Here is a 13,484-nt window from a genome sequence, read left to right on the forward strand (position 1 = left end):
CGGTGTGACTTGGGGAAAGAAACCAGCTGGCCAAACGGGGACGCGTCTGACTCCTCAGACGGATGGCAGAGGGTGACAGTGTGGAGGGTCAGGAGAGCTGACAGCACAGGAAGTGGGGGTCAGGCGTGGGGGGTGGAGGGGCTCTGGTCGGAAAGTCTTGAAGGGCTTGATTGGGCCCCGTGGGGACCAGGATGAGCCGAGGGCCTCCCCTGGCTGAAGCGAGTGCCTGTGCTTCACACCTGCTGGTAGTACAGTGGCAAACGCGGACCCAGTGTCACCGCATCTTCTGATGTTCCGCGAGAAGCCAGAATTCTTAATTTCTTTTTTTTATGTTTTTTTATTTTATATATTTTTTAACATTTATTTATTTTTGAGACAGAGACAGACAGAGCATGAACGGGGGAGGGTCAGAGAGAGAGGGAGACACAGAATCTGAAACAGGCTCCAGGCTCCGAGCTGTCAGCACAGAGCCCGACGCGGGGCTCGAACTCACGGACCGCGAGATCACGATCTGAGCCAAAGTCGGCCGCTTAACCGACTGAGCCACCCAGGCGCCCCTCTTTTTTTTATGTTTTTATTTATGTTTCAGAGAGAGAGAGAGAGAGAGAGAGAGAGAGAGAGAGAGAACGAATGGGGGAGGGGCAGAGAGAGAGGAGACAGAATCCGAAGTAGGCTCCAGGCCCTGAGCTGTCAGCACAGAGCCCGACACGGGGCTTGAACTCGTGAACCGCAAGAGCATGACCTGAGCTGAAGTCGGACGCTTAACCGACCGAGACGCCCAGGCGCCCCTTAATTTTTTTTCCATGAAAACTCCTGTATTTCAAAGTTGGCAATGAATTCAGAACCTTTATTGATTTAGGTTTATTTATTTGTTTTGAGAGAGACGGAGAGGGAGGGGCAGAGAGAAAATTCCAAGCAGGCTCTGCGCTATCTGCATAGGGCCCGAAGCAGGGCTCGAACTCCTGAACCGCAAGATTGCGACCTGAGCCGAAATCAAGAGTCGGACGCTTACCCGACTGAGCCCCCAGGCGCCTCGAATCCCAAACCTTTAAAGTGCTGTACAGACCAGCACAGGTCTGTGGTTTCTCTCTGGGTGACAGTGGCCGGCCTTTGGATCTTGTGGAGGTGGTTTTGGTCTTTAGCGCAGGCGGAGGGTGGGTGGGGGGAGGCCATTTTCAGCGGCCTTGGGAGGCACTGAGGTCGGCTGGCGCCAGCGGGGGACCCGTTCAGAGGCCCTAGTGGTTAGGACCCTCTCGGACCCTGGACGTCGGTGACTGAGACCCACCACCTCTGTGCAGGAGTGGGTGCAGTGGCTGCGTGGCCACCCCTAGTCTAACTGTCTCCGCGGCCGCAGGCCTGCGTCACTGGAGCCTGCCATCTGCCAGGGAGTCTCCAGGGAGCTCTCCCCGGCCTGCCGTCTGCTGAGCCTTCCTGGAAGGGAACCGCATCGTGTGCATTAAGCTTGGAAGGGGGACTTTGGCGTCTCCTCCCAGGGCTTTGTCCGGGGGACACAGTCCCTGTGCTTCACCTGGGCTCGGGCCCTTCCACCAACTCTGTTTGAGGCTCTCTGAGGCTTTGCGTGTCCCTCTGAGGGAGGAGAGTTCAGATGTTCCAGCAGAGACTAGGTTGCTTGTGCTCCTGGGAATCTTCCCTGAAGGTTTGGCAGGGCTGGCCCCTTCTCAGGGTTCGAGCTTCCGCTCAGGTGTCCTCAACTCAGAGACTGCTTTGCTGACCACCCGGCACAGACCGGCAGCCTTCTCCGGCCTCCCTTCCCGTTCTTCTGCCTGAACTTCACCATGGCACCTGCCGCTGTCCGTGACTACCTGTTCTCGTTTGCTCCCTCGCTGTCTGTCTTCCCCACCGTGTTGAGAGTTGTGACGGCATACCCTGAAAAGGGCAGACAGTGGTAAATTTTTAATCTTGCCAGTTTCACCCCAGAACAGGTTGTCCCAACATACGCTCCAGCCAACCGCATGTGCGGCAGAACCCATTTCTCCGCCTCTCGGCTGACCCTGGATGTTCTCAAGCTGTGGAATTTCTGTTGCTGTGATAGGGATTGAAATGGCTTAGTTTGCATTTCTTTGATGATTCACAAAGTTGAGCATCTTTTCTAATGTCAGCTAGCCTTTGATATTCCTCCTATAAATTGTTGACTTCTAGAAAGCGCGGTATGGGGCGGGGTGAGAGGGAGCAGGGGAGTTCTCAGGAAAGAATTATCTTGTGGACAGACATTCCCCCCCCCCGCCCAGTAGTCTCGTTAAGACACAGTGTCTGAAAGGAATCGGACTCAGCGGGAAGAATATGCTCTAATAAGAAGAGTGTGTATTTGAACTTCCATAATTGTTTATGAAGATAGGAATGTTCTAGGCACCTCTGGAGACCTCTGAGGGCAGAGGCACAAAGGACAGACCTCCACTCCCCCCCAGGCTGCTGGGCCGCACAGACCAGCACTGAGCAGCGGACCTTATGGCAACGGTGCAAGTGCTCTGTATCTTTGCCGTGACTGTTGAGCACTTGAACCTGGCGAACGTGGAGCGAGAATGGGCCGCTGTATTTCACATACTACTTTCAATTGCATTTAAATCTAAACGGCTTCATGTGGCCACTAGCTACCATACTGGTCACTGTGGCCATAGATCATCGTCCTTGTTAACAGCCCTTTGCATTATGCTTTCCTGATTTTAGGTACCGTTGTGGGTGTTGTTCTGTACACGGGCAGAGAACTCCGGAGTGTCATGAATACCTCAAATCCTCGAAGTAAGGTGTGTATGTGGTCCTAAGATGCATCTCCTTGTCAGAACTTTTTGACTTGATGTATCTTGATGATTGGTGTTGTCTGGGTGAGGGGCTAGATTTTGGCTTTTTATGTTTATTTTTGAGAGAGAGAGAGCGAGCATGAGCACGGGAGGTGGAGAGAGAGGGGGACAGAGGATCCAAAGCGGACCCCACTGTGATAGCAGAGAGCCTGATGCAGGGCTCAAACTCATGGTCTGTGAGACGCGACCTGAGCTGAAGTCGGACACTCAACTGACTGAGCCACCCAGGCGCCCCCAAGGAGCTAGATTTAAAGACAGTAGGGTCGCCTGGGTGGCTCGGTCAGTTGAGCGTCCGACTTCAGCTCAGGTCACGATCTCGTGGTTCGTGGGTTCGAGCCTCGTGTTGGGCTCTGTGCTTGACAGCTCGGAGCCTGGAGCCCGCTTCCCATTCTGTGTCTCTCTCTCTGCTCCTCTCCTGCTCATGCTCTTTCTTTTTCAAAAATAAATAAACATTTAAAAAAAATTAAAAATCAAGATAGGAACACCTAACAGTGTTATTTCATTTATACAAACTTACCGTCTTTTCATATACGTGTGTGTGTGTGTGTGTGTGTGTGTGTGTTTATGTATCTACAGATGCGTTCACGTAACACATAAGCAGGTATGCGTATGTATGTATGTGAATTCATAAAAATGTTAAAGCTTGTAGGTTAAAAGTGTTGAGCACCCGTGTGCTGTGTGTTCTCCATCCTTCACCCGCATCCCACTTGACCCTCACCCCAGCCTCTGAGCCCAGGCACTTCCACGGGCTCATCTGAGCCGAGCGGTGGCCTTGAGAAGCACCGCGTTCGGCCGAGCCGCACAGCGAGGAGGGGGCAGCCTCGAGTTCCCCCACCCCGCTGATGGCTGGCTGTGGCAAACGCGGTCCACGGTGCCCTCTGCCCGGTGGCGGCCCCGTTGTCGCTTCTTTCGCACCGTGACCTGCCCTCCCAGCCAGGCCCCTCCTCCAGTTTCGAGGAGCCAGAAAGTACAGAACGATTTCCTCTGTCGACACTGTGAACGAATGCCACTCACCGTCATGACCGTCCTTACAGCCAGAAGGCCGTTTGTTTGATGTTTCAGCCTTACCCTGGGCCACGTTTCTGTGAAGTTCTGGCTTTGGTGTGCCAGTTAACGTTTTTTTTTAACATACATGTTAACGTAAATACACAGTTGGTAAGATCCTCGTGTTCAGCAATACAGCCCTTAAACGTCAGGTGCCCCCGGTGTGTGTGCCCTGAGCTCAGGCAGCGCTGGATCAGCGTGTGGTGTGGGTCTGAGAGGTGGGGGCGGAGTCATTTTACAGGCGGCAGTGGCGGATGGCAGAGGTCACGCCACACAGAGCGCCACCAAATGCAGCAGTAACCTGCTTATATGTTTGCAAGTCTCCATCTTCTTTTTTTCTTTTTTAAGTTTATTTTTGAGAGAGAGAGAGAGAGAGTCTGTGCACGAGTGGGGGAGGGGCCGAGAGAGAGAGGGAGAGAGAGAATCCCAAGCAGGCTCTGAGCTGTCAGCGCAGAGCCCGACGCGGGGCTCGATCCCACGAACCGTGAGATCATGACGCGAGCCACAGTCAGGAGTCGGTTGCTTAACCGACTGAGCCACCCGGGTGCTCCAAGTCTAACTCTTCTTAATCGTTAAAAAAAAAAAAAATTGAAATCCAAATTCTTTGAGGTTCTTTGGATGTCTGTTAGGAAGTCCAGCCCACAGAGCCCGGTATTCTCAACCAAAGGTTCCGGGGGCTGATGGGTCCTACCGACTCACCGGGGTGGAGGTGTTCTTGAGTGGAGGACCAATTCTCCGGGCAGTGGACCAGCACCCACCAGCTCTCCTTTGTGCCTTGTCCCGCAGATTGGCCTGTTTGACCTGGAAGTGAATTGCCTCACCAAGATCCTCTTTGGTGCTTTGGTGGTGGTGTCGCTCGTCATGGTTGCCCTTCAACACTTTGCCGGTCGTTGGTACCTACAGATCATCCGCTTCCTCCTCTTGTTCTCCAACATCATTCCCATCAGGTAAGCGGAGGACGAGCCATGACATTGTCTTCTGTCTCCTCGTGGTCCCTTTGAAGAACGATGACCGGGAACTGTCAGGGTCAAGGATGTGAGCCGCGCTCTGTGGCTGTAGCATCAGGAGGGAGGGCGCCTTCCTCCCTGAAGCATCCTTTCCCGAATCAGTCTCTGCTCGGAAGAGCTTGCCTTGCCTGCTTTATGCCAGGGATACCGCTCAGAGTCCTGTCTCCTCTGCCGGCTCAAGAGGTTGGGAGTGGCTGCTGGGAGTGCTGCGTTGAGACCGGTCCTGAGTCCGGGCTCAAAGGGGACCACAACAGGGATGAACCCTGAAGGCACTGTGCCGAGGGAAACCAGCCGGTCCCCAAAGGACAAATCTGTGTGATTCTCCTCCTGTGGGCTCCCTAGAGCAGTCAAATTCAGGGAGACGGAGAGTAGATGGGTGGGTTCCAGGGGCAGGAGGAAGGGGAGAACGGGGCGTTGTTTCATGGGTATGGAATTACAGTTTGGGAAGATACAAAGTTCTGGAGACGGACGGTGGGTGACGGTGGTACAACAGGCTGATCATACTTGATGCCGCTGAGCTGTGCAAGGACTGGTTTCAGCAGTAAATCTGTTAACGTAGATTTTGCCACGAGTTAGAGCAGCACATTATCAAAATACGTTGGCTCAGAGGACCAGTAATTAGGGAAAAAAAAAAAAAAGGACTAAGACAACTACCCTTTCAGTATTTTAAAAGCATTTAAAGTTTTCAGTGTCTTATCTTAGTCCAAAATAGAAGCGCTTCACGAAAGTGAAAACTTGGATGGTGAGTTATCTGAGAGCGGTGTTGACTCTCGTCAGATGTGGGGATTCAGCCGAAGACGCGCGTCTGTAGGCAGGGGTTCCAGATGTTGTGGCCCAGATGCGTGTTAAGAGTCCTCGCCATCTGCAGAGACCCTAGGAACCTCGCAGATGTGCTGTTGTTAACCTGTTTGCTCTGGTCTTCTGACTAGTCTGCGTGTCAACCTGGACATGGGCAAGATCGTGTACAGCTGGGTGATTCGGAGGGACTCGAAAATCCCCGGGACCGTGGTTCGTTCCAGCACGATCCCCGAGCAGCTGGGGAGGATTTCCTACTTGCTCACAGACAAGACAGGTGAGCTGTTTCCTGGGCCTTCCGAGGCTTCTGGGTGAGGCGGGTGCCTGGCTTCTCTTTCTGGAGGTGTTACAGATGGTGCTCCTGGACCTTTGGATGAGGGCTGATTATTTGGTGACGGTGACCGTGAGGGTCGTCACCATCGTCAAGCAGCAAAGCCTTACACGGTACTAATTACGCACGGGGCGCTCTTCCGGGCGTTCATTTATACTTGTTTCGTTAATCCTCCACCTAATCTTGTGGGCATTTTTATCCCCATTTTACAGACGAGGAAGTGAGGCACAGGGAGGTTTACTGCCTTGTTAGAAGCGCAGGGTGACAGAGCAGGCAGTCTGGCTTCAGGCCCTCAGATCCACACCCCAAAATACTTTGCAGTTTAATATCAGAGTGACTACGAGCAAGGCCGGGGGCATGGCGATACCTGGGCTTAAGCTTCATCTCTACCCTTTGGCGGCCGTGGGACAAAAGAGCGTCCGTTACAAAGGTCTGGGGTGGCTCACCAAATCAGAGAGGAATTAGGTTGCAGGAGGGAGCAGAACCAGAGAATTTCTGGGTACATTAGCAGGAGGTCTCTGTAGGACCCCGTCACTGGGGTGAACTTGATTCTGTTCGTCTCCCGTCCAGGTATCTGTCTGCTCGAGGTTCAGACGCCTTCAGCATAGAATCTAGTGCACGTCCTGGGCCACCATCCCGGTCGATGGAATGACTCAGACACCCCGACCCGCCCAGGGAGGGACGGTGGTCGTGTCCCCATGGAACCCCAGGATGCCGTTTCAAAAGAAAAGGAATTAGGTTCTGGGCAGGCCACATAACACAGAGGTCTGCCCGGCGGGGGCAGTGTGGAGGCCAGCGCAAACACCTAGCAGTAAACTCTCAGGAAACGGCAGCCGTGGTCACGGTGAACGACAGCCCCAGGATGTGGGCACAGTTACTCGATTTGTCTTGTGTTTCAGGAACGCTTACCCAGAATGAGATGGTTTTCAAACGGCTCCATCTGGGCACCGTGGCCTATGGCCTCGACTCCATGGACGAAGTACAGAGCCACATTTTTAGCATTTATACCCAGGTAAAACCCTTCTGTTTTGACACTTGAAACAGTTCCTTTGCATTTATTAACACTTGTGTTGAGCTATCGTTCGTAACACTGTTCAGTTCGCCCGTTTAGAGTGTGCCCTTCAGTGGTTTTTGGTTTGTTTATAGTTTCGTCTTCATCACCCAGGAGAGAAATCACATCCCTGTTCGCCGTCATTCCCGCTCTCCCCCCCGCCCCCACCTCGTCTTCCAAACCCATGGTGACCTTCGGTCCTTTATGTTTTGGGTGAAATTGCCGTTGAAGGGCACCTGGGTGGCTCAGTAGGTTGGCCGTCCGACTTCAGCTCAGGTCATGATCTCACGGTGCGTGAGTTTGAGCCCCATGTTGGGCTCTGTGCCGACAGCTCGGAACCTGGATGGAGCCTGCTTCGGATTCTGCGTCTCCTTCTCTCTCTGCCCCTCCCCAGCTTCCACTCTGCCTCTCTCAAAAATAAATACATGTTAAAGAAAAATTAAAAAAAGAAAAAAAGAAACTGCAGTTGAGACTTCCCCCATCTACCTCCTTCCCAGAGTTAACCTGCTCTACGGAAACGCTTACGGCTCTTAGGAAAAACCTAAGAGAAACTTGTTTGCCCTTTACCGAGTGCCAGAAATAGCTTTGAGAGCCTCCTGGTGCGCGTCACTTCCTGTTCCTGGTCAGGAGCCAACGCAGCGGGAATGAGCCACCTGCTCCTGAAACAGTGTCACCGATCAGCTTCCATGTCAACCCCGCGACCGCATGCGGGAGAGTAGCCTGTCAGAGATGGCCTTCCGCTCTGCTGCTGCGCCCACATTTTTTCCCACAGAGTTTTTCAAAATCGATCCTTTTTTCACAGAAAGGTATTGCTAACATTCCTTAAAAGTCACACCAGTGGCTCTCACCTCGGCTCCTCGGAATTGCTGCTGACGTTTTAAATACAAAATGGAACAAAAGCAAGGAATACCCGAGAGATTCTGATGTGTTACGATTAGGGGAGGGCTGGGCTTCTGTGTGTGTGTGTGTGTGTGTGTGTGTGTGTGTGTGTGTGTAATTATTAAAAAATTTTTTTAATGTTTATTTTTGAGAGAAAGAGAGAGAGACTGAGTGGGGGAGGAGCAGAGAGAGGGAGACCCAGAATCCGAAGCAGGTTCCAGGCTCCGAGCTATCAGCACAGAGCCCAACGTGGGGCTCGAACCCACGGACCGTGAGATCATGACCTGAGCCGAAGTCAGACACCCAACCGACGGAGCCACCCGGGTGCCCCTGGGTTTCTGTGTTTTAATCTTAAAATGAGGGGGCGCCTGGCTGGCGCAGTCAGTTGAGCATCCGACTCTTGATTTTGGCTCAGGTCACGATCTCATGGTTCGTGGGTTCGAGCCCCGGGTTGGGCCCTGTGCTAACGGTGCATCCTGCTTGGGATTCTCTCTCTCTCCCTGTCTCTCTGCTTCTCCCCTGCTTGTGCTCACTCGCTCTCTCTCTCAAAAATAAATAAACTTAAAAAAAAAAAACCATAAGATGACATACCAACGGATGCCTTGGTAATTCTGAGACACATCAGGGCTAAGTGCTTACCCGCGGGTACATGTTGTGGCTCTTGTTTGGAGAGGAGAAGAAAGAGGCCCTGTTTTACTTAAATTTGTCAAAATAGACGATGATTTTGTTGTCAGAAATCCAGTTAGAAATGTGCGGGAAGTATTTCTCTACAGGGGTCAAAGGTGGAATCCATGAGTACTGCATGGCACAGTTCTACCGGGCATTTAATTTTCCGGGACATTCGCTGGTAGGCATGCCTGGGTTTCCAGGTTATCTCCTAAAAACGGCAGAGCAGGAGATGCAGCTGGGAAGTGGGAGTGGGTTTTAAATGGAGGACAGTTAATTGGATTTATGTAAGTTCTCCTGTACAGTCAGTGGTGAAACTCCTGTAGTTTCTTCGAGGCTCCCCGTGTGGGCATTTGTGGCTCGTCTCCAAACGGGTCCATGGACCGTTTTCAAAGATGTACTTTAGGATTCCTAAAAAATCACGAGGACTCTGTTGGACAGGAAGGAAAGGCCACGGCCAACCCCCGTTTCTGCCCCTCTCTGACCTGTCTTCCTCTGTGGCACCGGTGCCCCCAGGGCTCTGTCCCAGCTCCTGTACCTCCTTCCTAGGCGGTCCCTTCCCCCCCCCCCCCCCCCCCCCGGCTTCCATTGCTCTGCAGATACTGGTGTTCCCCCTCGCTGTCTGCACCCCAGCCCTTCTCACTCGCTAGAGCGAAATTCCGCTCTCCCTTGCTCGGCTGTCTACAGTCTCCCTCCCGACCCCCCCCCCCCCCCCGCACGGTTTTCCTGCTTCTCTTGCTCAGGGGTCCCCCTTGTACCGTCAGCTCCCTCTTGGGGCTGAGACTTGCCCGTGGTCCAGGCGTGGCCTTCATGCCCACCCTCCTCCCTCCCCCCTTCCCTTCCCTCCCCAGGGCAGGGGAGCTGCCTCGGAAGGGACTCTTCCGTCTGAACCATCGGCCCCCAAATGCCTTCTGGGCCCCACCCGAGGGGGTCCACCGTGTGGGATCTCACGCTTACCAGCGCCTGGCCGGACACCCCTGCCTCTCCAGCCCCCTTCTCAGCACCGCTGGCCGGCTGATGATTACACTGCACAGCTTCACGGTCACGGTGCGTGTCCCCCGGCAGGAGACACAGCCTGGCGCATTTCGGTGGTGCTTTTATGAGCTTGTGGTATTTACAGAAACCATCCCTTCTCGGGGATATTTGCGTAGCTCAGCTTTTATGGTCCGTTTTCACCTTAGCACAGATAGCACTCATAGTAAAGTGTTAAAAGGCAGAAAACGACACGTCTTAACCATGAACTCTACCCCACACCCCTTCCTTAGCGGAAGCTCGTGAATTGATTTGCCCGTCCTGGCCTTGCATTTAAAATGCCTGGGTGTTACAGGGTTAGGTTGTCTGGAGACTGGAGTGAGCTCAGAATAACAGTACCCGCCCACCTCAGCGAGGTGTGTCCTTTCTTTTCTCATGACATCTAAAAATCCTGCAGTGAGCACATAAATACTTTTGTGATGGGGTTATGGAGGCTTTCCGGGTTTTTAAAACAGCCATAAAATTCAGCTATGTTGTGTCCCTTTCAGTAACTTTGTTAGTAAGTTTACAGAGTTGTGGAACTATAACTAAATTAGATCACTACAACCCAATTTTGGAATATACCCACCACCCGAAAAGATTCTCCTGAGCCCATTACAGTCACTCACTTAAATTTAGAGTTGGATAATGGGATTTTTGTGCCAGTGTTTCACGAAGCCCAGTATTTGGAGCAACTGGGTCAGGTCACTTGGGACAGAATCTCTCAACATAAAACTTGTAACAAGGGAGCCTTCCAAACAACAGCAGTGTTTGAAAACAGCTACTATGAATCTGAAGTTTCCCCTTATTTTTCAGAACATCAGTGTCTAAATCCGTGGGCTCTAAAACAGTTTGCAAGATGACCCGTGGAGTACCGGAAGAAAATTCACTCTTTATTTTCATCTTCAAAATTAAAGCAAAATTTATTTTTATTTTTATCTTTTTTTTTAAAGTTTATTTTTGAGACACAGAGTGTGCGTGGGGGAGGGGCAGAGAGAGAGAGAGAGAGAGAGGGGGAATCAGAAGCAGGCTCTAGGCTCTGAGCCGTTGGCAGAGTTCTGCACAGGGCTCGAACTCATGAACGGCAAGATCATGACCTGAGCCGAAGGGTGACGCTTAACCAACTGAGGCACCCAGGCGCCCCTAGGATACTGAGGCACCCAGGCGCCCCTAGGATACATTTCGTTGCTGCAGAAGAAATAAAGAATGTAGATAGGCACGAAGAAAAAACATAGATTTACACTGCCAAACTGTTCCTCTGCTTTTGCGTGTCTGGAGGGAGGTATGTTTTGTTTCTGTGTATGTTTCTTTTTCTTTCTCAACACAAAGCCGTCATACTTTCCTAATTCTTTTTAACTAGAGCGGAGCATCAGAATTGTGTGTGAGGTTTAGAAAATCTCTCTCTCTATCTATATCTATGCTTGGGCCTTACTGCATTCTTTAGGTGTAGAAGGCCCAAACATATATATTTCTTAAAATCTTTATTGGTTATTCTGAGAAGCGTTTCCAGTTAAGAACCACTGTTAGAATATCACTATCAAACTTACTTTTCTTCACACGCACACACACACACGCACGAGCCAACTTAACTTTTTTTTCACTCGTGTCCGTGATTATGATAATTTTAATGGTTTTCTAACAGGGCCAGGACTAGGGTAAGGAGACTGAGGTTTTCCCCCAAGGAGCAAAACTTAATGAGATGCCGGAAAAAACCCGCAACAACCCCAAACACAGCAGTCAAGATAAATCCTATGGTGATGCGATATTTAAAAAATTCAGGCAGAAGTCCGTGATGAACACAGTTCTGCAGTTTGGAATCGATGGGATCCAGCTCTGGATTAGCACGGTGAAGTCTCCCCTCCCGCACCCTAGTCCAGGCCCTGGCTTTGTACCCCGGTTCTCAGCCCGGGCACAGTGACGTATCGGGCCGGATCGTTCTTCGTTGTGTGAGCTGTGCGTCGCGGGATGGTCAGCAGCGCCCTTGGCCTCTACCATCCAGGTGTCTGTAGCACCCCCTCCCCCAGCTGTGACAACCAAGAGTATCTCCGGACACTGCCCCGTGACGGGGGGGAGGGGCGAAAGTGCCCATGTTGAGAACCCCGGTGTTCTGTGGGGTTCAGTTTCAACAAATTGAAAAGCGCTGCCTGTGTCATGCTGGAGGATGTCTGTTGAGCGGTAAACGTTGTGGTTATTCAGCCGCTTAATCATCCTGTGCCTCCGTGGACTCATCTGGAAGTAGTGGGTGTGAGCCCGTCTCTGTGGGGGTGGCCCTTTGAGGTTAATGAGCTCTCAGCTTTGAGCTTTATTTGGGGAGCGAAGCAGGGCTGCCGAAACAGGAGTCCTTCCTCTTTGATGTGAGTGTATTTTTACCAGTGGCGGCCCATTCCTAGTATCCGTGAGTATTACGCATGCTCGTAAGTGGTGACGTTTTCATCGCATTTCAGAAAGAAAAGGGATGCTTGTGGTGACTCAGCATTGAGTTTTTGCATTAATCTCTCCTCCGGTACAGAGACTGGAGTTCTCGCTGGGGCGCGTCCCTGCCATGGATCGATAACGAGAAATGGAGGTCTATGGTTCATTTTCACCTCTGCGTCTCGTGTGTTGGCTGGGATATGTCGAATGACCTCGAAGCATTATGTGGTGCGAGGTTCCCACCCGAGGGCCGGGGCCAGGGGCCCTTGGACGTGGGGGTCTTGACTCCTCCTCTAGCTTCTGACCTCATGTGGAGCTGTGCTGTGCCCCTTCCACGAGAGGACCGGTGGTTTCTCCCCAGGGCGAAAAGAGCTGTAACCTGCCTCTGTGGATACCACATCTGTTTTTATTTTCCCCTGGTATTTTTTAAGTAAGGAGAAATGTGTGTGGGTTAAAGGGCCTGTGGGGAGGAGGCTGGAGATAAACACTGTACGACGTGAAACTCTTCCATATGGGCAACGTGAGGGTGTTTGAAGACCGGGCTCTAATACGAATGGGGAAGCTGGCGGAGCCCCTGGGAGTTCCCAGCACCTTAATGATCTATGTGGATTGCCATTCGGTGTGTGGATGAGCCTTTCCTTTGAGAATTAAAAGCCAGTTTCAGAATCGGCAATTCTAATTCCTCCTCCCTGAGACATCTTGGTTGGAAAGGGGGATGATTGTTGATTGGGGAGAGAGACAAACGAACGTGGGGACATTATACCAATCCCTGTGGTGTTGGTTGGGGCCAATCAGCCTCGCCTTCTGACTTGTTGTCAGATGGTGCCCTGATCTGGAAGTGAGGTCTTTGCAAAGACCTGAGCGGCTGTGTTTCTCTCTCTGCCTCGCTCTAGTCTGGTTTCCCCTGGGATACAAAACCCCAAAGCTCTGTGCCAGCCCACATTTGAAATACTGCTGGAAGCGTGTGACTTCTGCAGACGTGACATCAGATTGCTCGTAAAATCCAGAGGTTTGCGAAGGATGCCCTTCGCTCGTCCTTCCCTTCAAACCCGCTGTCCGCAAACCTTGCCGGCCAAAGCGATGGCTTGGTCAGAGGTCTTGCTGTTGCCCCTGATGTTAGATAATAATTTGGTCCAGGTGCTGAGGAATGTGGGCAAAATGAAGACACGCGTCTGTGGCTAGAACATAAATTACAGAGCTCAGAGAGAACGTTCTGGATTTGGTCTTTCCAGCGGAGAGGACCTTTCTGTAAATCTTCAGTCCTTGTTATAATTTTAGAGGTAAATTCTTTATAATTAAAAGCACTTGGCAAATAATGATTCATTTAAACTGGAGTTCTGATTCATTACCCTAATTATCGTAACCATGCAGTGCCCTTTGGCCTGGAAGTGAAACTCGTGTCCTCTTGGCACCAAAGGTTAACAGAGCAGGAAGCCGGAGCACCGTGTGTGCCTGGATGACCAGAATAATTT

At 51.7% G+C, this 13,484-nt stretch overlaps 1 protein-coding gene and 1 long non-coding RNA gene across 4 annotated transcripts in view; one reads left to right on the forward strand and one right to left on the reverse strand.

The window, feature by feature from the left end:
• ATP9A (ATPase phospholipid transporting 9A (putative)) overlaps positions 1-13,484 on the forward strand; it is a 130,785-nt gene that overhangs the window by 64,087 nt on the left and 53,214 nt on the right. For all 3 annotated transcript variants that reach the window (XM_023251092.2, XM_019826353.2, XM_006929657.3), the window contains exons 10-13: positions 2,686-2,762; positions 4,647-4,807; positions 5,797-5,939; positions 6,893-7,005. In XM_023251092.2, coding sequence (XP_023106860.2) covers positions 2,686-2,762; positions 4,647-4,807; positions 5,797-5,939; positions 6,893-7,005 — 494 coding nt within the window. The remainder of the gene's footprint in view (positions 1-2,685; positions 2,763-4,646; positions 4,808-5,796; positions 5,940-6,892; positions 7,006-13,484) is intronic.
• LOC109497932 lies at positions 914-9,972 on the reverse strand. The gene is made up of 3 exons (XR_002154399.2): positions 9,547-9,972; positions 8,563-9,000; positions 914-1,887 (listed from the first exon to the last, which is right to left on the reverse strand). It is a non-coding gene; the product is annotated as an uncharacterized LOC109497932 (long non-coding RNA).

Source organism: Felis catus, chromosome A3 (genome assembly GCF_018350175.1).
Source record: "Felis catus isolate Fca126 chromosome A3, F.catus_Fca126_mat1.0, whole genome shotgun sequence".
Classification (NCBI taxonomy): Eukaryota; Metazoa; Chordata; class Mammalia; order Carnivora; family Felidae; genus Felis; species Felis catus.